We start from the raw sequence: 27,185 nt of genomic DNA, 5'->3' as shown, positions 1-27,185 counted from the left end.
ACGTGCATGCGCGCACACACTGCAGAAGAGTTAGTGTAGCTCTGAGAATATCTAGTGGACGTTTGTGCAGAAATAACTGCTGCAGCTCCTCCAGACCAACAGAGGTTTCCCGTGTCTTGTGAAGTGACGGGGCTCCACAGAGAGAAACGTTATCGTCTCCGATCAAAACTCCGGCGTCTCCCGTTCCCTACGGCCGCGGTCGGGAGGCTGAGGCAGGGAAAGCCAACACTAGGATCAGCATTGATTCATGGAGAGACCTTGGTCTGGTCAGCTAACATTACTGCCAAGCAGCTGAAATATAGAGTGATATTGTGCTTTTAGCTGACGTGTGTCTCCTCACTGTGTTGAGCGATGCTCGTTCATGTCTATTTAGAGCGAGCACAAGCCCAACGCTTACTTAACGGCCACAGGTGTTGCTGTTAAGCATTTCTGATTCTTACAGTCCCTTTAATCGCAAATTTATCAGATTTTTTTATCTGTTCTAAATGTACCTTAAGGGAGATTTGTGAAGTATTTAATACTCTTATCAACATGGGAGTGGACAAATATGCCGCTTTATGGAAATATTTACTATACAAAATCAATTAACAAAACAATGACAAATATTGTCCAGAAACCTTGACAGGTGAATTAAGCATTAAAAAAAAAATATACGCAAATCATAAATAGGCAAACTTATTATTGGTAGTATATTATATTTTTTCTATTTTAATTTATAATTTTTGACTTCATTATCAATGCTATTTAAATGTTATCATCTTTTCCATTTTATTTAAATTATAAACATCTTTATTTTATTTTTACAATTTGTCTTCATTTGCCATTCTATTTAAATTATTATCTTTTCTATTTGTATAATTTTTGTCTTTGTTTTCCATTTCATTTAAATTATTATTTTCTTTTCTATTTTTTATAATTTTTATATTCCATCCATTTAAAATATTAGCATTATTATTATCTTTTCTATTTTATTTTTATAATTATTGTCATCATTGATATCATTAAGTGGACATGTCTGTAAAGGGGAGACTCGTGGGTACCCATAGAACCCATTTTCATTCACATATCTGGAGGTCAGAGGTCAAGGGACCCCTTTGAAAATGGCCATGACAGTTTTTCGTCGCCAAAATTTAGCACAAGTTTGGAACATTATTTAACCTCCTTCACTACAAGCAAGTATGACATGGTTGGTACCAATGGATTTTTTTAGGTTTTCTAGTTTCATAGATACCAGTATCTTCACTCCAGCTTTAAAACTGACCTACAAAATCACAAGTTGCATTAAAGAAATTATTGCGTTAAAACATATTTGCATTAACTTTGACAGCCCTAATAATTATAGATGCAAAATATAATTATCCTCCAATATAAAAGTTTGTAAAGAACATTAAAAAGCAAAACCAGATTTATGTTTATGTAACTTTTATTCCAAAACCAAAGTCCCTAAAATAATGTTCCTGTACACATTTAAGTACCCTAACACACCACTGATCTAAAAGAACATGTAAAGAATATGTATAAATAAATCTTTACATGTAAAAAAAAAAAAGCCGATAAAACAGTTATTTACAAATACACAAGCGGGCAGCAGCGCTCTGAATTCTTGGCAAGTCTCATTTCATGGCGGTGAAGCAGCAGTCGGTGTATTTATCTGCAGTATTTGAGTAAAAGCCAATCCCAGCATGCACTAGCTCAGAGTCTATCGCTGGTTAACCCACGACTGGTCCGGGTTGAATTAGAGTCTTTAGAGTGTTTGCAGTGTGAGATGTGTGACTGAGTGTGGCTCGCTTCACCTCTGTCCTCAGAAGTCGGCGTCCATTCTGAAGGTGTTGTCCGTGGTGCCGGACATCACGCCCATCCTCTGGTACTCGCCCACGCGCTTCTCAAAGAAGTTGGTCTTTCCCTCCAGAGAGATGTTCTCCATGAAGTCGAAGGGGTTCTCCACCCGGTAGATCTGCAGAGACACAACGCAGCAGAACCCAGGTCAGTTTGTTCTGGGTGCGTCTCATCATCACAGACCTGAACCTCGTCTACAGAACCCATCCTCCTCCTCGTCTAAAGACCTGAGCGTCCTCCTCCTCTATAGACCTGAACCTCCTCCTCTTCCTCCTAATCATCATCACAGACCTGAACCTCTTCTATAGACCCCATCCTTCTTCTCCTCCTCTACAGACCAGTTTAAATATACTGCTAGAAAAGCTTGAACTGTAATACTGTCAATTCAATTTACACGTTTACAGTGGTGAATGCTATACATTGTAATAAATAGATGTTAAATCTGTTTACATTCCAGTTTATTTTTATTACTGTTCTCCAGTCTCCCATAAATATTTTATACATTTTAACTTCTGCACTATTTTATAGCTTGTGTTTTTACTTGCATGATTCTGATATATATTTAATGAGTATTGTTGGATGGAACCTGAGATGTAAGATTTCCAAAGACTGCTTCTCCGTAATTGTTGTGAATAGGACAATAAATAAATAACTTATAACCATTAGTAAAGAATTTTTTTCGTTTTTTTTTAGCCATTCCCTCTGAAATAACGATGCTTTTCAAAAAATGTTTTAATGTATTCGCTCCATGTTGGTAAACTGACACACTAACAGGAGAAATATGTTTTTCTACATTTTAAAGAAACAACACAGGATGTGGTATTGCTTCCTTATGTTAACTTTTATTGGAATCATTTTATTTCTAATGCATATTTGTGAAATCCAGAATCGGTCATGTTTTCTCTATCCGGCAGGAATAAGTTTACGAGAAAAAAAAGTCGCAATATGACAATAAAGTCAGACGTTTACAAGAAAAATAGGCGTAGTATTATGAAAATAAAGTCATAAGTTTAAGTAAAAAGTCGGAATATGAGAATAAAGTCATAATATTATAAAGTAGTAATTTTACTCCCATTCTTCTGAGGTTGAGTTTCTTTCTGATAGACAGTAGGAGCCGTGGATCAAACCGCCAATCTTGTGGTTTAAGGACGACCCGCTCTACCCACGGAGCTACAGCCGCCTCCATTTTAATCCAAATATATAAATAAGGTGTGGTTTTATTTTGGACTATTGCTCGGCTGGTAAGTTCCTGAAGAAAGTGAATAAGCAAAATACTTTAAATATTAAAAGATTATTAAATCTCCTTCGACCGTCCTAGCTGTGTTTAAACCAAACTCTAAAGTAGACATGCAGTAATGAACTGAATTGAGGCGTTTACATAGTTAGATTTGATTTTATTACAAAACTGTACAAACTAAAACAAACACCACATATTGGGTCAATATAAAAACATTCTAATAAAAAAAAAATGTATATAAATATAAAAAAAAAAACAGGGTTCTGATCCGAGTTCTACCAGGTTACCTGCTGAGTTTAACTGTTTTATACATTTTACTCAGTTATCCAGATAATAAACCTGGTGTGTGGACCGACCCTGGGCTGCAGTGCCTTCACCGTCTCTGCGCCGATTCGCTGATAAGCTCATTTAGTCTTTCGACCATCTGAGCTGAGCGGCCGTCATCCTGATATTAAAAAACACGAGTTCTGTACATGTAGTTCCGAGTGGTTCCACTCGTTCAATGAGAACGTTTCTGAAATGTGTGACTGAGTGTGGCTCGCTCCACCTCCGTCCTCAGAAGTCGGCGTCCATTCTGAAGGTGTTGTCCGTGGTGCCGGACATCACGCCCATCCTCTGGTACTCGCCCACGCGCTTCTCAAAGAAGTTGGTCTTTCCCTCCAGAGAGATGTTCTCCATGAAGTCGAAGGGGTTCTCCACCCGGTAGATCTGCAGAGACACAACGCAGCAGAACCCAGGTCAGTTTGTTCTGGGTTAAAGAGGAACATCTCAACATGTAGACTGGTTGGTTTGTTCCGTCAGAGGCCCGGTATTAACATGCATCCTCAGTGATCAGATCACAAGTGGACAGCTCCAAGTACAGGTGTGAACACCTGGTTTTCCAGCAAAGATGGTGGTGCGAGACTTGCGAAGGTCGAATAACGTTTTATTTTGATGTTATGTTAATACATTTTTTTTTTTACCCGAATCCACGATATTACTACTGACATTCCTGTAGTAGGTAAACGTCTGCTGTATTAGCTGTGTGTTTATTTGCATATGGAGCGGGGAATTGAGATCGGATCACAAGTTGCCACTGGAGACGCATCTTAATACCAGGTCTGAACAGGGCAGAGGGGAACTCTTCATTCAGAATTCAGTGTTTGAGGCGGTGGTCTGTTCAGACGGCGTCTGTCTCGTGCTGCTGTCGTTCTGTCGGCGAACTACACGTCCACCAATCAGAACGTCTGCAGCAGCACTCAGCCCCCATTATTGGCTGAGGTCAGTACCCCTGCGCGTCTCATCATCACAGACCTGAACCTCCTCTATAGCTAGACCTGAACCTGGTCCCCTACTGGGAGCTGTGGTGTTGTTGGGATATGGTTACCTTTGTGAAGCCGAGCTCCAGCAACAGTCTGTCGGCTACAAACTCGATGTACTGCTTCATCAGATCACAGTTCATCCCGATCAGCTTCACCGGCAGAGCATCCGTCAGGAACTCCTGACAATCAAACCAGTAACACGCCATTAAAAACAAACCACCAGTGAGACCAGTTAAACCGTCAACTGACTGAAGGGGAGAAACCAGAACAACATGACGGGGATCCGTTAGTGTCCACCGACCTGCTCGATCTGCACGGCGTTCCTGATGATGTTGGTGACGGTTTCTTCCGACGGTTTGTTCACCAGGTGTTTGAACATCAGACAGGCGAAGTCACAGTGCAGACCCTGAAACCAGTAACACAAACCAGTCAGGACACACAGTGAAACCAGTAACACAAAACAGATCCATAATCAATAATGCAGCATAATATTGATATTATTGGTGATCTATAATCAATAATCACCTCGTCTCTGCTGATTAGCTCGTTGGAGAAGGTCAGACCGGGCATCAGGCCTCTCTTCTTCAGCCAGAAGATGGAGGCGAAGGAACCAGAGAAGAAGATTCCCTCCACGGCAGCGAAGGCCACCACACGCTCTCCTGGAGGAACAAGAGTTAGGATCAATACCTGATACCAGATCAATATCAGACCTGATGATCAGCACCAGGAAAACCACGTGGCGTCACGGTGAGCAGGTTTACCGAATTGGGCGCTTTTGTTGCCGATCCAGTTGATCGCCCAGTCGGCCTTCTTCTTCACACACGGCAGCGTCTCGATGGCGTTGAACAGGTATTCTCTGTGGGTCATTGAACACACCGTCAGACACCAGTACAGACCAGCAGGGTCCGGTACAGACCAGTAGAGTCCACTACAGACCAGCAGCAGCTCACCTCTCTTGGGGCTTCTTGATGTAGGTGTTGATGAGGAGGCTGTACATCTCTGAGTGGATGTTCTCCATGGCGATCTGGAAACCATAGAAACACCTCGCCTCCGTCACCTGCACTTCCTGTGTGAAGCGCTCCACCTGGTGGTCACACAGAGAACGACACAAGAAAACATTAAAGGTCACCTATTATGCTCATTTCCAGGTTCATAGATGTATTTTAATGTTGCACTAGAACATTTTTACATGATGCAATGTTCAAAAAACCCTTTATTCTTCTCATACTGCAGCCTAATTCAGCCTCTGTCTGAAAACCCCTGATTCACAGCCTGTCTCCTCCCACTCTGCTCTGATTGGTCAGCGTTTTCTGTCAATCAAACGTCCTCAACAACACAGCGTCACTATCTCCCCCTCCCTCCCGGAGAAGCTCTGGAGAGAGAGGAGCTAGAATAAAGTTTATAAACCACTTTAAAGTTTATAAACCAGAAACTTCACCCAGCGCACGTTACCGGAGGAATCTGATCAGAAATCGGCGACAAATGATGAACATCTGCGGTCCAGATTCCAGGTTTTCCTGACGGTTTCTCTCAGGTAAATAATGCTGTTTATAGCTCTGTTAGTTAGCTCAGTGTTTACCTCATGCATCAACTCTGTAAACACTGTTTTACGTTTGACTTTACAGATCCATCTGTGAGAAATGACCGACAGAATCATCCCAGAGGAGAGCAGACAGCTGAGAGCAGATGGCTCTGTTTACATAGAGATACAGAGCTAACCCGGTAGCATGTAGCTAACCCGTTAACATGTAGCTACATGCTAACGGGTTAGCTACATGCTACCGCTATGACACGGTGTGTAAACACAGCGACCATCAGGGTAGAAAATAGAAGATGTGAAACAGTAGTCAGTTCATTATTTCTGCTAAAAGATAAATGTATGGAAGATCAGAGTAATGGTATATTATTTACAGTAGTAGCTGTCTCTGTGTTACCATGACTACAGACCACCGGAGCTTAGCTTACCATAGTTTACCAGAGCTGAAGACTTTCTCCTGTATCATGTCATCATAACTAACCAACAGGTGAGATGATTACAAATGCTGTGAATAATTAATATTGTCATCTGTCAACTCAAATAAAGTTTGACTGTGAAACAGAAATGTGTTGTGTTGCTTACAGTCACTATTTACTACCTGTAATCTGCTACATGCATGACATCAAATATATATAATATATAAATATCATCTGTTTAAACAGTGTAATTACATAAAGCCTTTGTGAAAGAACATGTTATATTTAGATGATGGGAGTACATGAAGCCTGTTCTGCTGGTTCTTGCAGACTAACAGTAGGAGCTACTTTGCTCAAGTTCGGTTGAGGAGGAGAGACGGTGACGCGCTGTGGGGCGGGGTCAGCTACTGACGGTTCTGCTCTGGTTCGACCAGGAAACCCTCACGTGGCTTGCATTTCTCAAACGACGTCAGAAGAGAAGGAAAAGTTGCGCAGCGTTTTTCGACACCCATTTCCGGACAAACGGAGCAGGAGAAAAAGAGAGGATGGTCTTTTATGATACTATGGTGACTTGTATTGATTATATAACATTATATTGATGTTTAAAAGACATGGAAAAGTGCATTTTGCATAATAGGTGACCTTTAAATCATTTAGAGCTGCAACAGTTGATAAATTCATAATATATATATATTTTGATAATCAATTAATTGTTTAAGTTATTCTCAAAATAAAGTTATGTTAGTTTTAGGTTCTCAAATGTGAGAATTTAGTGCTTTTCTAGATTTTGCATTTAAAAAATTTAATATTTTTGTCAAAATAAAAAATGTAAAAGCGTCACTTGGTGCTTTAGGAATTCTAATCATTTCTCTTTGTTTTGTGATGTTTTACAGACATGTGACTAATTGAGAAAATGACAGATTGCTAGCTGCGTCTCTAAAATAATTTAAAATATTCATCATGGACAACAAGAGATCTGATGATTGATCAGCTACTCCAACAATTTTTTTTTTATTACATATTTGTACTTTGTCTTTAACTGTATCAGGGCTCCAGAATGTCCAATTTGCGTCCTGTAGCCTACAGAGAAATGCTGCAGTGTCCGTTACATCCGTCCCCGAACGGTCCAGACCGGACATCACCGGTGAAGCAACGTGCCACCACCTGTCACCCCGTAAGATGCCCAAATTCTTGAACACGGCGCCGGTTTCAGGTTTAGGCAAAAAGTGTAACACGAGGCAACTTTACCACACATTTCTTCTCCATTCCGATGATCGCCAAACAGCAGATCTGTTCTTAGCACATCTCTCTCTCTCGGTCACTCAACCACACATCACGCTTCTTTTATACCAACTCAATATGTTACTATGGATACCCGACGGTACCGTAGATAACGTTTGGGATGCTGTAAACTCACGGTCGGTAATACTGCCTTGTGATCAACAAATCTGTGTTGAAGTCGGCAGGACGAGAGCTTAACGGGAGGTGCCATTTATTTAAATTATGATGCGTTCAGGCTCTATTCAGTAAAAATGAATGGGAAAATAAAATAAAAATGGGTATCGGGCAAAGAAACTTTAATAGATAGTTGTTTGAAGGAGATGTTTTCACAGAAATAGATCATAGAATCATGACCTGTTTAACACCCTAACAAAAAAATAGTATAAAACACTAATAAAGGAATATATGTTGAAGTACATGAGATTTATTGTTTTACTTTTGTTTTTTACTGTGGTATCAAATTGGTAGAGGATCATGGAATTTCACTGGTGCTGGTATCGACTACTAAATTTCTGGTATTGTGACCTCCCTAGTGTAGGCCTACGGGAACCGACAAAAACGCTTAAAATGTATTATTGTGCGGCGAATTTTGGGTGCACCTAACTGAAAAGTTAGGTAGTCTGGAGCCCTGATTATACATCAGATCTGATTAAATAAATAATCCTGTAAATTAGGTTGCCTTGGAAACAATAAATAAGTGACTGCTCACCAGGTTCTCGTTGACGATGCCGTCGCTGGCGGCAAAGAACGCCAACACGTGAGAGATGAAGAACCTCTCGTCGTCCTTCAGAGAGTCCCAGTGCTGCAGGTCCTTGGACAGATCCACCTGAACAAACACAGGAAGTTAATGTGACATCATCAACACCCGGCGGCTCCGTCTGCACAGACTGATGACCTGAACTATAGACGGACCGCCGACCTGAACTACAGACGGACTCGGGTCCACGTTTACCTCCTCTGCAGTCCAGAAAGAGGCCTCTGCCTTCTTGTACATTTGCCAGATGTCGTGGTACTGGATGGGGAAGATGACGAAGCGACGAGGGTTCTCCTTCAGCAGCGGCTCCTCTTCCTCACTACGGCTGCTCTTCTTCACGGCTTTGGGCTGAGAGACAAAACACAAGAAACACACGTCAGTGTCCATTTAACAGCTCGTCTGTCTTCACAAGTTTGATGCTGCAGTCAGAGCTCATTTTAACGTCTTCGTCGGTTTCAATGAGAAAAAATGATCTTCAACTGTTTCCTATTATAATTTATATCATAATAATATGCACATTAAATTAATAAATCAAACTAGTTAGTACAAATTAATCCATTATAAAACTAGAGTTATGGCTAATGGAAAATCCTGTGGGTTCAGATGATGTTACACATTTACTGCTGCTGTTTAAAGAGGAAAATAATGTTCAGGTATATAATCTTAACTGTTATTGATCAACTGCAGATTAATCAATATTTTATATTGATGGTTTATAATGATCTAATTTTGGCTGCTAGCAGTGAAACACATTTGTGGGAGAAATAATAAATAATCCAGAATGCATCAACATTTAGACAATAAACTGAACCATTATTATCATTTAATATCTAATAAATAAAAGCAGTAGCAGGTGAACATCAACAGTAGCAGCTGTTCCTCCATGTTGGCGCCAGAATGGACATCTTTCGGCGCCACATGAGTCCAATAAACAATAAACAACCCAAACTAACAGCCACAGACTGTGATGATGTTGAACGCAGAGAATCTGTCTGTTAAATGAGATGAAAACCTTTGAAGCTTTCAGCAGATCTGATCAGACTCAACTCACCGCAGCGTCACTGAAGATTTTACGCGCCGTTTTAGACGCCAAGATGCGGGTCGTGTTCATGCTCGGTGGCTGAAAGAGAAACAAACAAACAATAAATCACCAGAGAACAAAAAACACACTTTTATTCTGAATTAATACGGTTTTATTTGATTATTCAGACTGAAATACACATTAAGATTCAGGTCAGTCAGACTGAGCTGGACACAAAATGGCTGCTGTGATGTGTAACTGAATTTAAACTGTTTTAACGGTTCTAACGGTTAAATTTAAACTGGCCGTTTTAACGGTTTTAACGGTCAAACATTTGAATCATCAGGCAGCTGGTGTGTTTCTGTTCTCACCGTGTTTTCTTTGTCCAGCGACATGTTGCTGATGTTGCTGCTGAGGGAGTTCTCATTCTTCACGGAGAGAGGAGAGCGAGTAGAAAGCATTTTGATGAATAAAAAGGTAAGTTAACGAACTAAAAGGTGAAGTTAAAAACAAAAAGAAGAAGAACTAATCTAAACTAGCAGTTGACACACAGACGGAGAGCTAGAGGAGAGTGGCGCGGCTTCTGTTGTCCGCTCGACCCCTTTTATATATTGAAATATTCGCGCTCTTTATAAAAGCAGCCAATAGAAATGCAGCTCGCGCCGGCTCTTTAACGCTGACGCTGCGACGGAGCCAATCAGATTGCCGGGAGAGCTCACGTGCTGTGGCTGTATTTGTGCCGGGTTACAAAACTCACCGAAACCGCTGTTAAAAAACTAATAAAACGAGCGTTTACACAACATTTCAGATTTTCACACTAAACTGGTCATCACAAACAGATATTTAAAGGTTGAATTCTTGTGTTTGTGTTGTATCAAGTTTCAGCCTCTGAAATTGAAATTAACGCCTTATATTTTTCCCTCTAAATAGGACAAAGCGAATGAGATCAGCTGTTTCCGGTATGGAGCGCTCTGATTGACTGCTTGAGAAGGCGACGTTACAGTCTGTAAATTATGGAGGTCAACCGGAAGAGTCGCCCCCTATCGGCAGGAGGCCGGAAGTAGTACTGCATGTAGGGAGACTGTAAATTATAATCTAAAAATATAAAAAACAAAACATTAAAAGTAGCTCCACCTTTACCAGCTGCAACATTAAAGTGATGAACACATTAATGCATCAATAATTATAATTCAATAATATACCAAAAAAATGTACCAATCGGCATAATGAGTACTTTTACTTTTGGTACTTGAAGTATATTTCTTTGTTGCTAATACTTTTGTACTTCTAGATTATTTAAACATTTCAAATTTATTCCAAGTGTTTGACAGATCCCAATTGTTTGTTTTTTTCTTTTTAATTTAGTTTTGTTGAATTGACAATGAAATATATTTACAGATTTTTATTTTGTAATGAAAAAGCTGTACTTATGTAACTACTGTATTGAACTTTCAAAATAAAGTATTAAAAAAAAATCATTTTCATTTTATTTTATTCATCTTCATTTTCTTTTCTTACATTTTATCTGTGCATTTAAGGCTGTAAATTAGGAACTAAAAATGTGCAAAAATGTGCATTAAAGACTTTAAATTATAATCTAAATAAAAAAAACAAAAAAACACCTGCAACATTAAAGTGAAAGTGACAGTAAAATATATTTACTGATTTTTATTTTGTAATGAAACATCTGTACTTATGTAACTACTGTATTGAACTTTCAAAATAAAAACACTGCAGTAAAATAACTGAGTACTTATTCTACCTCTGTAAATTGATATAATTTTGTTTGTATATTGTTTCATAGTGTTTTTAAATGCTGCTGCAGCACCGCTTGTCGCCACATGACATTTTTATTCCATGTGTTTGACAGACCCCAATTGTTTTTTTTCTTTTTAATTTCATTAAAAAATAAGAAAAAAAATTCTTTCCTTACATTTTATTTGTTGTATAATTTATTATATTCCCATATTTCAATATATATATATATATATATATATATATTACAATGAAATATATTTACTGATTTTTTTTGTAATTAAAAATCTGTATTTATGTAGCTACTGTATTGAACTTTCAAAATAAAGTATTGGGAAAAAAAATCTTTTGTACTTGAAAAACAGCATATTTCTATACTGTGGTATAAATACTTACACTGAAGTAAAATAACTGAGTACTTCTACATCTGTATATTGATAATTTTATTTCATAGTGTTTTTAAATGCTGCTGCAGCACTTCTTGCCTCCACATGATGTCCCTGTTGCTCTGCTTGCTGCTCCTCCAGCAGACTGCTGCTTTATTTATATATTTTTTGTGTTTTATTCATTTCTTTGGCTCCTACTGGATGTCGGTCAGTAAGGCAAGTGGGCGGGAACCTCATCAGCCAATCAGGAGCCCTTCTCACTTTCCCGGCATAACGTCGTCCTCTCCCATTGGTCACACCCCCTCCGTGCTGCCTCCTGATTGGCTGATCGCTGTTACCGGGGTGGTGTGGGGAGAGAGATAGAGAGCCGGAGCTCCGGTTGTATAACACAACACGTAACAGCGCCGCTGTCGTCGAGCAGAAACTTCATATACAATGTGTTTATATAAAGAAACACCGAGTTAACCCCGTTATCGGCTTTCCCGGTCACGTTTACAGCTGACCTAAATTCACAGACGAACAAACAACAAACGGAAGTGATGAGGATCAAAATTGTATGGAAGACTGGAAGTGACTTTTTTATCTGAAGGTCATAAATTAAAGGTCCCATATTGTAAAAAATTTGAGATTTTCATGTCTTTTACATTATAAAGCAGGTTTAAGTGCTTTATAAATACTGTTAAACTATCAAAACGCTCAATATACGCAGAAATACACAGCAGCCCGTATTCAGAAATGGTGCGTTTGAAACGAGCTGTTAGGATTTCTGTCCATTTGTGATGTCACAGTGCCGCAGTGGTCGAGCAGAAACTTCATATACAATGTGTTTATATAAAGAAACACCGAGTTAACCCCGTTATCAGCTCCCCCGCCTTCTTTACAGTCAGGTTTACAGCTGACCTAAATTCACAGACAAACAAACAACAAACAGGAAGTGAGCAGGAACAAAATGTATGGAAGATTGGAAGTGACTTTTTTATGTGAAGGTCCTAAATTAAAGGTCCCATATTGTAAAAAAGTGAGATTTTCATGTCTTTTATATTATAAAGCAGGTTTAAGTGCTTTATAAATACTGCTAAACTATCAAAACGATGAATATACGCAGAAATACACACACAACCCGTATAAAGAAATTGTGCGTTTGAAACAAGCCGTTAAGATTTCTGTCCATTTGTGATGTCACAGCGCCGCTGTCGTCGAGCAGAAACTTCATATACAATGTGTTTACATAAAGAAACACAGAGTTAACCCCGTTATCAGCTCCCCCGCCTTCTTTACGGTCACGTTTAGTGACTTTTTTATGTGAAGGTCCTAAATTAAAGGTCCCATATTGTAAAAAAGTGAGATTTTCATGTCTTTTATATTATAAAGCAGGTTTAAGTGCGAAAGCAGAAAAAGAGAATAGTTTAGTTTGAAAAATGATTCAAACGCCGAATTGTTTTGGCTCATTTATTAAAAAACATTTGTGATGAGCGTGATGATCGTGTGTGTTCAATCTGGCACATATTATCAGTAAAAAACAAACAAAAGAAACATTTAAGTGTAACTTTGCTGTTGAACACTTTGAGTCGATACTAACGCACAAAAAAACTAACGTACTGTATATGTGTAATATGTAATACCTGTAGTGTATATGTGTAATGTGTTATACCTAAAAATAAAACAAAATGTCACTTGATGAAATGTAATGCAGTGAGAAAGAACAAACTACATACCAACATGTATTTTCGTGGTAAATTTTTATTATAAAAGCCATATTCTGCACCATCGCTTACAGGCAAATGTTCAGAAATGGGATTATTCCGATATAAGCCGTTATTATTAAGAATAACATTTAATAACGAGGTATTTTATTACTGGCTACACTATGGGCCAAATCAAGCTATCAAAAAAAAACAGCACTTTTTCCTCAACAAATGTTTATTAAATAATAATTATAATGTGTAAAGCAAAGATAGTAGGTAGTATCACAGTGAGGAATACTGTCCACTGACATTTTTAAAATATCAATAACTCGTACTGTCAATAAATGCAGATTGGAATACACATAACATTCATATAGATATCAATATATTTACAGTATTTACAGTCACAGACAAATTAACAGAAGTAAGCTAATAATAGAAGCACGATACAGAGGCTTTGGCAAAAAAAAATAAAAAAGAGTGCATACATTTTGCTAAACGTGACATTTACACATGAAGTAAACATGATTATACACGGAGAGAGAGTACAAAAACAAGCAAGATTAAAAAAATCCAGTGCAATGTCAGGTTTTTGTTGGTGTCTGTCCGTGGATGAATAGCAGCCTGTCGCCCTTCGTCGTCCTCCTCCTCCTCTTCTTCCTCCTCCGTTGAGTTTGTGGGAATAAAATGTCCTGAGCAGAGCGGGGAACTCGCTCTGTCCTCTGCTGGCTGCTCCGGCTTCGTCTACATGACTTTAGAATATCTGGATTTTAATTAAATGCTGCACGAACACCATCTTCTTAATCATTTGAGTTACTGTGGCAAGTGCACTCTGATTTCATCGTTTCGAAACAGAAACTGTGGCAGCAGTGACAGCATTTACTGAAACACTGTTGACGTGTGCTTTTGTGCGCCGACCGGCTGCAAAACATCGGCGCAATTTTCCAAATTTATTTGGTTAAACTGATCACAAATTGGAAATCCAAATAGTTACTTTCTCGCCTGAAACAAATTTAAACTTAATGAAAGCTTTTTTAAGGCTTAAAAAAACGCTTTTTGGCAAGTAAAGGATGATAAACATGGATGTTTTAACATTGGTGACAGGCAATGCTAAGCACACAACATGACGTGATGTGGAAGCATCCTAGTTCAGGTAGAGAATAAGGTGAATAAAAATTAACTAAGTCTGGCAGTCTGAGGTGTCTTAAAAAGGCCAGAAGATAAACCCCAGATAACAACATTGACTTTTCATCTATTTGTTTTTATCCAACCAACAGTTTAGTTTTCTGGAGTGTAATGAAGGTTTCAGCCTCACAGGGTCGCTGGTGCGTCTGTAGACGGTAGAAAGGGAAGTTTTATCCAAAATAAAAAGTTAATGAACAACGCTCTCATCTTCATGCCACAGTAACCCGTTTAAAATGAGATTAAGGCGGTTCTGTTGATGTGAACGTAGCCGGAGCTCAGTGACTGTCTGTGTTCACCAGCAGAGTTTGATTTGTAGAAAAGATCCCCCTGATGTGGAGCTGATTGAAAGTCACAGTTTAACCTGTAGGTGTCCCCATCCCTGTCCCCAAACATACCACACCTCGGGGTCCTGAGTGAGTCTGTTAGTTGGCAGTGGTGACCAGCATGCCAACAGGAAGTGCGGGGCCTCTGTTTTGGCCCTTGGGCAGGGCCACTTTGTTGAGGTCTCGGGTCTCGGCGGGCCACGACGACGTCCTCTTGGTGGTCATGTGCCGCCGGGCATGTTTGGTCAAGTGGTCGCTGCGCATGAAGCGCCGGTCGCACACGTTGCAGACAAACTTCTTCTCGCCAGTGTGCGTCCGGCGGTGGCGGGAAAGCTCGTCGGAGCGGGCAAACTTTTTGTCGCAGCCCTCCCAGTGACAGCTGAACGGCTTCTCACCTGCAGAGGAAGAAGACGGGACGGTTAGTTTTTATCTTTTTAATTTGGAGTTATGTTGAAGCCTTAGTTTTTAAATTATTTTTATCCCTGGTGTTTATTTTAATTACTTTTATTTATTTATTTTTTACATTTTATTGTAATTTTTAGTCTGTATTTATTGTTGTTTATTTCTGTTTTCTTATTTTATTTTATTGGGCTGCAAGTTTGCATGAAAGGTGCTATGTAAATAAATAAATTTGAGTAATGTACAAACAAAACAACAAACCTACTTTATCACTAAATAATAATCATGTTTAAGTTATTGTTTTACAGTTAAAGTTGATTTAATTATTCAGATAATTTTATTGTTTTAGTAAGAAGCTCTTAGGTCACAAAGTTAACATGCAAACAAGGAGGTGGAGGATATTATTGTTATTATTGTTCCTTAATTAGTTTTGGTTAATCTGGCTCAGAATGTAGGAACAAATTCTCACCCAATAAAGAAGTTTATCTGAAAAAAATCCCCAAAATGACATTTGGAGATACATGGTTTTCACCAGATGTGAACAGGAAATGATTTCAGGTTATTTTGTCCTCTCACCTGTGTGTGTGCGCAGGTGAGCCTTCAGGTGGGAGCTCTTGAAGTAGGTTTTCTTGCAGCCGGGGAAGTTGCAGACGTAATTTCGTCTGCGGGAGAAGTCGGCCTGCGAGGCGCCGCCGCTTGCTCCCGTCGGCATGTAAACGGGTGCCGGGGCCAGTGGGAGGAGCTTGGTGTTGCCGAGGGTCATGACAGTCTGCGGGCCCTGCGACGTCTGGGAGACGGTCGCCTGGGGGACCACGAACATCACGGTCCCCTGCGGCATGGCGGAGCCCACCAGCAGAGGCTGGGCGAAGCTGGAAGGAGACTGGGGCAGGATGGGCTTGGGCCCCCCCTGAGTCTGCACCTGAACCGGAGCCTGGACGAAGGCGGAGATCATCCCCGTTCGGCTGCTCACCGGGAAAACCTGGCAGAGCACCGGCGAGGAGGACACCGGAGTGGAAGAGGAGCAGGAAGACAGCGGGGGGGAGGAGTGAGGAGGAGACGCTGAGGAGGGAGGAGAGGACGGGCAGTCAGCTACGTCCTTCTCCTCTGGAAGAGTCTCTGGAGTTCCCGGCTGAGGAGGCGTGGAGGTTTCTGTCGGCTGGGTGGCGGGTGGAGGAATGCTGAGGCTGTCGGCAGTGTGACGGATGACGCTGGTGACCATCGCTCTGCCGGGCGGAGCCACACAGGACGACTCTGTCTGAGGTGGAAGTGTTGAGGTGTCTGAGGTGAAGGAGGAGGGCGGAAGGAGGCAGGTGTAGGAGTCACTGAGGAGGAAGGCGGGGCCGGCGCTGAGGACAGGGCGGGGTAAGACTGGCCTGGAGGCGGGGCTCATGGCTGTGGTGGTGGTGGTGATGGTGGTGAGGACAGCGGCGGTGGAGGCTTCGGCGAAACTCGGACTGTGAGGTGGAGTCATACACTGACGGAGGTAACAGAGAAGATTATCAATGATTCATAGATTATTCTGATTAATCAATTAATCAGTCAACAGAAATGTTGTTATTGTTTGAGAAAAATGCCAAAAATTAGTTTTTCATTTGATTTGATGATTTGACTTTTCACTATTAATTTAAAGACGGCACAATTAATTAAGCAATTATTTGATTATGAAAATAATAACTTATTTGTTTTGAATAAATTATATTTCACTTTATGATTTATATAATTATTATTAGTAATAATAGTAACAATAGCTGCCACATTATCACAATGTAAAATTATTACAATCACTGTAAATATTTATTTATTTTATCTAACAAAACATCACTTTGCAATTTTGCAATTAAATAAAAATCAGACAATATAATAAACATGCAATATTTTAAATAACAGATAATGTAAATAATGTTTTACTTATTACTGTATTAACTACGAATTATGATATAATGATATTATTATACAACCAATAGTCATTTAAAAGCCAAAAGCCTGTTTATGATTTAATAAAGGTAGATTTATTAAATGTTTCTCACCAGTGAGGACAGAGCGATCAGGTCTTTGGGAGTGTCCCCCCCCTCTGGGTGGAGATGGATGGAGTCACAGGAGTCGGAGGTGGGGGTCAGTGGGCGGGGCTTGTGCGACCTTTGACCCCAGAAGCTCATGCTGACGAGGGCCTCGGCGGCCTCCAGGTCGTGGTACTCGATGCACGACTTCAGCTCCATGGTCGTCACCGTCCGGCCGTCCATGCGGTCAACCTGAGGATGACCAGGAAGTAAAAAGATGATTAAATTATTTTGTATTTAAAGTACAATCTTTGCGGGATCAAACACAACAACAACAACAACAGCACTGATATTGTATGAAATTGCAAGGGAAGTCAATATTGGCACCATTTTGTTTCCTTACAACTCATGTGTTTCCTACATGGACATTTTAGACTTTTGGAAAAGTTTCCAAAAATAAATAAACTATCAGTTCATTGAAACTCATTAATTCATCCACTGTGGTGTCTCATGGAAACTAAACCGGGTTTAATCTCAGTTGTAGACGGGTCCGGTTGCAGGTTTTATTTAATTAACGGGGTGAGGTCAGAAATCTGTGATGGTTTTAAAACGTTAAATATATCCTGCTGGTACAACATGAGGTCATCACTAACACTATAATCTCTCACAAAGGATTATACTATACATCCGTAAACAATCCCGCTAACAAACTGAACTGAACTGCCTTTATCTGTTTCACAGCAGCTCTAAAATATAAATTGGGATGGGATCCCAAATGTGTTTTGCCTGACGATTCTGTCTCTGATTTTGTGTCCAGAAAGTTAATGAAGTAAACAACAACACGTCTTCTTCTTCCTTTCACAGCAACTCTACATATGAGTTGGGATTCCAAATGTCTGAATCCCCAGAAAATCAGTTTAGACTTGACAGCAAACAAACAGCAGCAGCAGGGATGCAAAATGTTGCCTGAGTTGGGGATCCCAAATTACAAGTTACATATGGGTTGGGATCCCAAATGGCTTCCTAGACATAAAAATGCGTTGATGCTCTGCAACATAATTGAATAATTTATAAGTTCTTTTGTGTCCATAAAAAAGTTTGACTTGACAACAAACTATCAGAAGCAGCAGGGATGCAAAATGTTGACTAAGTTGGTGACATTTACTGTAACAACTTCACAACTGCACATCAGCTAGCAAGTTAATATGAACAGCTAACATGAACAGCCAACACTATTAAATGCAAATTTGGGACTCCAAATGTGTTCTGCTGAGTCCCCACATTATTTCTGGTACTTATTTAACGAAAATAAAAATATTGTTTTGTGTCCAGAAAGTTTGATAGCTAAAGATGTGAACAAGTGTCTTGTTCTTCCTTTCACAGCAACTTTAAATATTAGTTGGGATCCCAAATGGCTTTCAAGACATGAATCAGACTGGCTCCCAGTTAAGGGACTGTTCCTTCTCAAATGAAAATATGTTGATGCTACATAATATTTTTTAATTTTATGTCCAAGTTTAGACAGCAAACTAACAGCAGCAGCAGGGATGCTAAATGTTGACGGAGTTGGGATCTGCCAAGTCCCCACATGATTTCTGGTACTTCTCTAATAAAAATAAAAATGTTCTTTTGTCTCCAGAAAGTTTGATAGCTAATCACATAATCACCTTCTTTCTTTCAAAGCAAATTTAAATATGAGTTGGGATCCCAAATGGCTCTCTGGACATGAGTCAGACTGGCTTCCAGTTAAGGGACTGTTCCTTCTCAAATGAAAATATGTTGATGCTACATAATTTCTTTAAATTTTACGTCCAGAAATAAGTTTAGACAGCAACAACAAACAACAGCAGCAGGGATGCAAAATGTTGACTGACTCGTCCTTTTCCTGCAACGACTTCATAAGTGGACATCAGCTGTTCCTCAAACCAGCAATCTATTTTTCTTTCTTTCTTTCTTCTTCTTCTTCCTTTGGGAACGAAAGCGCACACCACCCATCTAATTGCCAATGATGTCACTGTTTTCCTACTTCCTGTTGAGCTGCACTACCACAATAAAATAATAATAATAAAAGTATGAGGTTAAAATATGAGTAAATGTGGGGGTGGACAAAGGGGGCTCCTGCGATAAGTTGGCTGGCATCTGGCGAATGCTTTGCTGCACGTACAGGAAGGGCGGAGGGAGGGCGAGCGAGGGGCGAGAGACCTAGATATATAGATAGAGAGAGAGAGAGAGAGCGAGAGAGAGAGAGGGGCCCCTCTGCAGCGTCTCGCTCAGCGCCGGACCTGAACGGGAACCTCCCCTGCACCCAGAATAGATGACTGGAGGTGGCGTGCCAGATATTACACCCGCCCCCCCCTCAACATCACCATCACCAAACAAGCCCCGCCCCCACCGCCTCCCTCATTTGCATGCACCGACTCACCCCAAAGAGAGAGAGAGAGAGAGAGAGAGAGAGAGAGAGGAAGCCTCAAACAGGAAGTACAGTTGAAGAAAACAAATCTGTTGCAACAATCGTGCACCAGCGCTGAAATTTCCCACGCACAAGATCACACAAACACATCACAGCACAGCACATAATGAGATTACAGCATCATCATCAACACTTCTATTATTATTAATGTGTAATTAAATTATCTAAATTATTAATAGAACATCTGTTTAACTGAATCAGCCCAGTCAGACAGGATTTATTGATTTGATTTTGATTTTTTAATATTATTATTTGTCTGATTTTATAGTGTTTGTGTTGTTGTTTCCTCTGCTGTCTCTTTGTTGTGCAGCTTCTGCTGCCTTCAGGTGAACAAAACCGAGCCTCAGTCTGATTAATCGATCAGTTTCATTGACAATTGACATTGACTGGTTACTCAAATGTTAATTTGCTGTTTTTTTTATGATATTAAACTGAATATTTTGGGGTTTGAACATTTGACATTTTCACTTTTTTATACACCAAAATTAATTAGTTGGCATATTAATTTACAACAGAATAAAAAATATTGATGTAATTATTGTAACAACTTTCTTTTTCCTTCTATATTATTATTAATTTAACATTTTGTGCATGTTTGACTGATAATATTTGAATTTTCATTGACAATTGCTGTTTTTTTAATGATATTAAACTGAATATTTGGGGGTTGGAACAGACAAAACATGCACTCAACTTTCTTTTATCTACTATCTTATTATTGATTTAACATTTTGTGCATGTTAGACTGATTTTTATCATTTATTACCACATGATATTTTTATATTTTAACATCACGATTTATCAATTAAATCATGCAGAGTGAGAGAAATCATTAGCTGCACTTTATACAGCTAAATTAATTATATTCACCAAAATCTTATATATTAATTTACAACAGAATAAAACATATTGATGCAGTTATTGTTATGGCTTCACTCAACTTTCTTTTATCTACTATATTATTAATAATTTAACAATTTGTGCATGTTTGACTGATAATATTTGAATTTTCATTGACAACTGACATTGACTGGTTACTCAAATGTTAATTAGCTGTATTTTAGGCTTTTTGGGGGTTGGACAGACAAAACATGCACACTTTATACACCAAAATTAATTAGTTGGCATATTAATTAACAACAGAATAAGATATATTGATGCAGTTATTGTTACAACTTTCTTTTATCTTCTATATTATTATTAATTTAACATTTTGTGCATGTCTGACTGATAATATTTGAATTTTCATTGACAATTGACAGGTTACTCAAATGTTTATTTTTTATGATATTAAATTGAATATTTTAGGGTTTGAACAGACAAAACATGCACATTTTATACACCCAAATTAATTAGCTGTCATATTAATTTACAACAGAATAAGAGATATTGATGCAGTTATTGTATCAATATCTCTTTTATCTACTTTATCATTATTAATTTAACATTTTGTGCATGTTTGACTGATAATAATATGATATTTTGACATTTTAACATCATGCAGAGTGAGAGAAATCATAAGCTGCAGTTTATAAAATAATAATAATTATATATAATAATAATCTCCTCCTGATCATCTCAGGAAACAACAAAGACAACTAGATTCTACTAATAAACAATAGAAAACAACTTGATGCCTATGATGCAGAGATGCATTGCAGTGATGCAACTGTTGTTGAACACACAGCAACACTCAGCCAGTCACTGGGTTCAGTCTGACCTCAGGTAAACCAGCAGACACACAAAACACAACTATAAAACACGAGCTGACCGGAAGCAGGCTGTGCAGCAGCTGCAGGAGGAGCTCACCTGAAACCCAGCTGTTATGCATGTGCAGGTAAAACTGCTCAGGTGTAATAATAATAATAATAATTATAATAATAATAATAACATGCATACAACTTGTTTATAATGAGAGATATATAAGAGTTTTCAGGTGATGGATGAGAGGAGGAATCACCTGAGACCATGTGGTTATGCATGTGCAGGTAAAAAGGCTCAGGTGTAATAATAACACACCCCAAGTGCAACTTTGTTTACATTTTATTTATAACATCTTCCCTACCTATTTTACAAGTGCAATCACCTCTGTTTACATTACATCTATTTTTATATTAACCTGTTATATGTTTTACCTGCCTCGTTTAGTCTTTAGTCAAGTATTTGTTTTAAAGCACTGACCAGAAGTGGCAACATGTGAATCTCGTTGCATTTAATACAATGACAACAAAGCTTTCTATTCTATTCTCTATTCTAACATGCAACAACTTGTTTATAATGAGATATATATAAGAGAGAGTTCTCAGGTGATGGAGGAGAGGACTCACCTGAGACCAGCTGTTATGCAGGTAAAACAGCTCAGGTGTAATAATAATAATAATAATAATAATAATAATAACATGCAACAACTTGTTTATAATGAGAGAGAGTGTCCAGGTGCTGTAGGAGACGAGGACTCACCTGGCAGCAGTGCTCCTGCAGGAGCGTGAGGAGCAGGTAGAGTTGCAGCAGCAGGTAGAGGACATAAAGCGGAGACAGGAGACAGTAGCGGAGTGTGAGCAGTCAGTCAATAATCAGCCTCTCTGCTCTGCCAGCAGACTGGCTGCAGCTGAGTGGAGCCAGCACACACACACACACACACACACACACACACACACACACACACACACACAGAAACAAACCTCACAGCAGTCTGGCGGGTGGTAACGAGCAGCCAATCAGAGGCAAAGGTGTAGCGGGCCGCAGCCAATCAGAGGCCGAGGCGGTGCGTGGTCGCTACGTGGCCGGGCTGTGATTGGTCGGCAGCGGGGTGCGTGTCTGTCGGGGGGCGTGGCCTCGGAGTCAGCGGTGTCACAGTAAACCCGATGAACCCAAAGCGCGCTCGAAGTGGGGGAAAGGTTGGGAAGCAGACGAGGAGAGGCGCGAGAGAGAGGAGGCGCGAGGCGGGACCGCGACACCCCCCCGGCCGCGGGGACGCGCACGACAGACATGTAGTAGTGAACAACTGAAAATATAACATATATAAATATATATTTTATATATATATGTACATATATATATATAATATTCAACTGATACCATATAAATATATATATATAAAATATATATAAAAAATATATATATAATACAACAGATACCATATAATATAATATATATATATATAATATAATACAACTGCAGATATACCATATGTACAATATATATATAATATAGATATATAATTTATATATATATATAAAACAACTAATAGCATATCAAATATATATATATAATACAACTAATGCCATATATACAATATATATATATATATATATATATAAATACAATATCAAATACAACTGATACCATATAAAATATATATATATAATACAATATCAAATACAACTGCAGATACCATATAGAAATATATATATATATATAAAATATACAACTAATACCATATATACATGTAGAAATATATATTTTATATATAAAATACAACTAATACCATATATACATGTAGAAAAATATAAAATACAATATAAAATACAACTACAGATACCATATAAAATATATATATAAAGTATATATATATAATACAACTAATACCATATATACATGTATAAAAATATAAAATACAACTGTAGATACCATATACATGTACAAAAATACAAAATACAACTGCAGATACCATATATGTGTACAAAAATATAAAATACAAAATAAAATACAACTGGAGATACTACATGTAGAAAAATATAAAATACAATACAAAATACAACTGCAGATACCATGTACATGTACAAAGTCATGTAGAAAGTCATTCACTAAGTCATAGATTTACAAGAAAAAAAGTTGTATTATGAGAATAAAGTCATACGTTTACGAGTAAAAAGTTGTAGTATTATGAGAATAAAGTCATAATATGATAAAGTAGTAATTTTACGTGTTATTTTAGAGGGGAAATAGAGCAGTAGAGCATCTTGTGAAGTTATTCTTTAGTTTAGGTTTCACAAATAACCAAAAACGTCCTCTTTTGGCACATCAGCACCACATTATCATCAGTATCAGGACTTTGAAAAGATTGTGCAAGAAACTGCATTTATTCTGAAGAAAGAATCATATGGACCTGATGGGGAAATGGACTCTTTTGTGGAGGAGGAAATTACTTTTTTTCTTATAAAGTTGTGACTTTATTCTCGAAATATTACGATTTTGTTTTTCTTAATAGTATGACTTTTTTCTCATTAAATTACAACTTTTTTTCTCATAATATTATGACTTCATTTTCGAAATCTACATTGTTTTTCTCCCTGAATTCGGCCCTAATACTCCGTCGTACTTTCCCAATGTAAGTATTTTTGGGTCCAATGGCATCACGCGATGGACACGGAAGTTGTAGTATCGCCGTTTGGCCACTACGAAAATTCGGATCAACTTCCTGGGGGCTTGGAGGGAACCAGGGAGACGCTAACGTCCTGTCGGACTACGAAAATACGCCTGGAGCTCGCTATATAGGACATTAAATAAGACTGCAGAAACTACTGTTTCGCCTGCTGGTTAGCTTCAACGCAAACTGAGTGTTTTTGTTTCTTTTAGAAGCAGCATGCTTCATGTCGGCTGCAGCAGATAAAAGTCCACAGGATTTTTTTTCTTTTGGGGGGGGGTTACGTTGATTCTGGGTATTATATATCAACTCAGACGTGTGCATCTTAAATACTGTTAAAGAAAGAAACAAAGAAGAGACAAAGGCAGAAACATCAGCTCAGGTCCTGCAGCTCAGAGGCCCTCAACATATTTCCTTATTGTCTTCTTCCTGTACCATTTTCCTTTCTGCTCTCACCTCCTCATCCTCCTCCTCCTCCTCCTCCTCTTCCTCCTCACCCCCTCCCCACCGGGCCGATGAACCCGGGGACTCCTATGCGTCGAGGTTGTAAACAGCCTCTCCAGTAAAGAATTCCAGGGCGGGGCTAGAAGGCAGCCGGAGCACCCCCCCACCCTTCCATTCCCTCACTTACTCGTGCACACGCCGGCCCAGCACCGGTTCCTTTGTTGTGGCTGCATGTTAACCCGTTAAGCTGCGGCGAGGGGCTGGAGGTCGAGCCGCCACCGCCACCACCACCACCACCACCATCATCACCATCACCATCACCATCACCATCATTGTGACATGAACAAACAGGCGAGGAGGGGTGAGGAAGGTGGTGGTGGAGGTGATGGAGGGCTGTGGTGATACGTCATCCTGTCTGAGATAGAGGCAGACAAAGAGCTCGGTTCATTCCCCAACGCCGTTCTGTGATGTGATGCTTCATCTATCAGGTTTAGATTCAGAAAAGTCCTCACACAGCCGGGCTCACATCGGCCTCACATCACCCCCTCGCCTCAAAACACCTCATGGCAGCGGCGGCGGCGGCCTGGCGTGCACGGCGTACAGCACGTACACAAACCAACAGCCTCATTGCTCAAAGTGAATTAGCTCAATATGCTGCCGGTATAGCAGAGAGTAAACTCTCAGAGAGAGAAAACTGGGACAAAAGCAGGAATCTGGCAGCAGGCAGGGGTGACGTGAGTTCATTTTCATTTTCAAGTTCAGCGAGGTTGTGAAATAAAAAAAAAAGGGAAAAGGAAAACACACACACAGGCGGTCCGTCCATAAAAAAAAAAACGGTTTCCAGGCAGAAAACACTCCCAGACTTGTGCAGGAGTAAAAAGACGGAGCTCAGCCAGCTGTTTGCAGGATGAAGTCAGAGCGAGGAACCGGCAGCAGACTCTGATCACTAACTAAACTCATTATGTTGCACTGCATTGTGGGGGAAAGAAAACACAGTATTACCTGGAGGTTTGAGATGAGATAACAACGCTGCGTGTGACAACGCTAGGTATAACAACGTTGCTTAAAACAACGCTGTGCGAGACAACGCTGCGTTTAACAATGTTGCTTGTAACAACGTGCTTGTAAAACTTTGTTTGTAACAACGTTGCGCGTAACAACGTTGTTTGTAACAGCGTTGCTCGTAACAGCGTTGCTCGTAACAGCGTTGCGTGTAACAGCGTTGCTCGTAACAGCGTTGCGCGTAACAGCGCTGCGCGTAACAGCGTTGCGCGGAACGTTGCGTAACAACGTTGCCTAAAACAACGTTGCGTATACCAAGCATATCAACCGAAGTAAAAAGCTAACGTTAGGCTATAAACAAACTACACCACGGTCGTATGAACGCAACACATACACACAACGAGGCTGTAAAGGAGGACGAGTCAGCGTGATGACGTTTAGTAGTCTCACATTTAGAACATTTTTCTAAATTGATGACAGTTTGCAAAGTTTGGAAAATGAGGACATTTTTTTTTTTAAATAAAGATATTTTGGAAATTGAGGATGTTTTTGGACATTTTCTCCCATTCTCACCACACAATGTAAATACGCCTGAAAGGCAGAAATAAATCCTCTGCTCTGGTTTCTGTGTATGTGTGTGTGTGTGTGTGTGTGTGTGTGACCCTGCACATTACTGCAGGGTCAAAGGTCGCCCCTCCTTCAAGACTTCCAAGAATCAGACTTCCAGGAACAACAACCCTTTGACACGCTCACATTGCTCATGTTCACGTTCAGACTTTGCTGCTGTTTGAAAAAAAAATACAAAATACACAGTTTAAATCCTCCTCCTCTACTGTTTGTAGTCAGTTTAACATCATGTGTTCGGTTTGTTTCTCACTTCAGTGTCTGAAGCAGCAGTATACTGTTGCTATGGTTACATGCAGGTTAATACACCTGATTTGGACTAATTTAGAAAGACAAAAGCGTCCAGTGCCGTCCTCTCAGATCAGACCAGAACTTTTAGTCCCTGGCGTTTATAAAATCATTAGAGATAAACTGGAGGGATTCACAGTAGATCAGTGACGAGTCAAAGTGCAAACACTTCGACAGCAGTATATATCAACGATTCCCGGCATAGAAGTGTCAGATCTCCAGACAAAAAAGATCAATTTGCTCCTTCGTAGCCATTAGTTTAATCTCTGAGTTTAGCTGTTTTAGATTAGTCCCCGAGGTTAGCCCCAAAGTGTAATCCCCAAGATTAGTCCCAGAGGTTAGCCCCAAAGTGTAGTCCCCAAGATTAGTCCCAGAGGTTAGCCCCAAAGTGTAGTCCCCAAGTTTAGTCCCCGAGGTAAGCCCCAAAGTGTAGTCCCCAAGATTAGTCGCAGAGGTTAGCCCCAAAGTTTAGTCCCAGAGATTAGCCCCAAAGTGTAGTCCCCGAGGTTAGTCCCAGAGGTTGGCCCCAAAGTTTAGTCCCAGAGGTTAGCCCAAAGTGTAGTCCCCGAGGTTAGTCCCAGAGGTTGGCCCCAAAGTTTAGTCCCAGAGGTTAGCCCCAAAGTGTAGTCCCCAAGATTAGTCCCAGAGGTTAGCCCCAAAGTGTAGTCCCCAAGTTTAGTCCCAGAGGTTAGCCCCAAAGTGTAGTCCCCGAGGTAAGCCCCAAAGCGTAGTCCCCAAGATTAGTCCCAGAGGTTAGTCCCAAAGTGTAGTTCCCAAGATTAGTTCCAGAGGTTAGTCCCAAAGTGTAGTCCCCAAGTTTAGTCCCAGAGGTTAGCCCCAAAGTGTAGTCCCCAAGATTAGTCCCCAATGTTAGCCCC

General features: G+C 39.7%; 2 protein-coding genes, 1 long non-coding RNA gene and 1 other non-coding gene across 5 annotated transcripts; 1 reads left to right on the top strand and 3 right to left on the bottom strand.

The window, feature by feature from the left end:
- Nucleotides 1-1,538: 1,538 nt before the first annotated feature.
- Nucleotides 1,539-9,979, bottom strand: rrm2 (ribonucleotide reductase M2 polypeptide). Of its 2 annotated transcripts, XM_074616556.1 has the most exons (11): nt 9,755-9,979; nt 9,414-9,482; nt 8,561-8,710; nt 8,318-8,434; nt 5,325-5,458; nt 5,136-5,230; nt 4,900-5,033; nt 4,676-4,780; nt 4,440-4,553; nt 3,610-3,781; nt 1,539-1,763 (listed from the first exon to the last, which is right to left on the bottom strand). In XM_074616556.1, exons 1-10 carry the CDS (start codon nt 9,842-9,844, stop codon nt 3,629-3,631), a joined length of 1,161 nt encoding a protein of 386 aa, XP_074472657.1. In that variant the 5' UTR covers nt 9,845-9,979; the 3' UTR covers nt 1,539-1,763; nt 3,610-3,628. The 2 variants fall into 2 exon arrangements, with proteins under 2 accessions (XP_074472657.1, XP_074472656.1); XM_074616555.1 differs by lacking the exon at nt 1,539-1,763 and having other exon boundaries at nt 3,215-3,781.
- LOC141756718 (small nucleolar RNA SNORD94) lies at nt 4,228-4,365 on the bottom strand. The gene has a single exon (XR_012591524.1). It is a non-coding gene; the product is annotated as a small nucleolar RNA SNORD94 (small nucleolar RNA).
- A 3,269-nt stretch (nt 9,980-13,248) lies between the features above and the next one.
- On the bottom strand, nt 13,249-25,328 carry klf11a (Kruppel like factor 11a). Its single transcript, XM_074615395.1, has 5 exons — nt 24,581-25,328; nt 22,044-22,587; nt 17,144-17,365; nt 15,693-16,590; nt 13,249-15,112 (listed from the first exon to the last, which is right to left on the bottom strand). Exons 3-5 carry the CDS (start codon nt 17,354-17,356, stop codon nt 14,817-14,819), a joined length of 1,407 nt encoding a protein of 468 aa, XP_074471496.1. The 5' UTR covers nt 17,357-17,365; nt 22,044-22,587; nt 24,581-25,328; the 3' UTR covers nt 13,249-14,816.
- On the top strand, nt 16,464-18,313 carry LOC141755993 (uncharacterized). The gene is made up of 3 exons (XR_012591387.1): nt 16,464-16,599; nt 17,147-17,382; nt 17,978-18,313. It is a non-coding gene; the product is annotated as an uncharacterized LOC141755993 (long non-coding RNA).
- Nucleotides 25,329-27,185: the final 1,857 nt, after the last annotated feature.

Source organism: Sebastes fasciatus, chromosome 18 (assembly GCF_043250625.1).
Source record: "Sebastes fasciatus isolate fSebFas1 chromosome 18, fSebFas1.pri, whole genome shotgun sequence".
Lineage (NCBI taxonomy): Eukaryota > Metazoa > Chordata > Actinopteri > Perciformes > Sebastidae > Sebastes > Sebastes fasciatus.
This window is presented reverse-complemented; position numbering and strand designations above follow the sequence as displayed.

What these genes read in the sequence shown, in the direction of transcription:
- rrm2 (XM_074616556.1), bottom strand. Translation starts at nt 9,844, where the DNA reads ATGCTTTCTACTCGCTCTCCTCTCTCCGTGAAGAATGAGAACTCCCTC. An exon ending in ATCAAGAAGCCCCAAGAGAG is followed by an intron (nt 5,231 to 5,324) that starts GTGAGCTGCTGC and finishes AATGACCCACAG; the next exon opens with AGAATACCTGTTCAACGCCA. An exon ending in TGGAGCTCGGCTTCACAAAG is followed by an intron (nt 3,782 to 4,439) that starts GTAACCATATCC and finishes GTGTCTCTGCAG; the next exon opens with ATCTACCGGGTGGAGAACCC.
- klf11a (XM_074615395.1), bottom strand. Translation starts at nt 17,356, where the DNA reads ATGGACGGCCGGACGGTGACGACCATGGAGCTGAAGTCGTGCATCGAG. An exon ending in TGATCGCTCTGTCCTCACTG is followed by an intron (nt 16,591 to 17,143) that starts GTGAGAAACATT and finishes TACCTCCGTCAG; the next exon opens with TGTATGACTCCACCTCACAG. An exon ending in TCACCTGCGCACACACACAG is followed by an intron (nt 15,113 to 15,692) that starts GTGAGAGGACAA and finishes CTTCCTCTGCAG; the next exon opens with GTGAGAAGCCGTTCAGCTGT.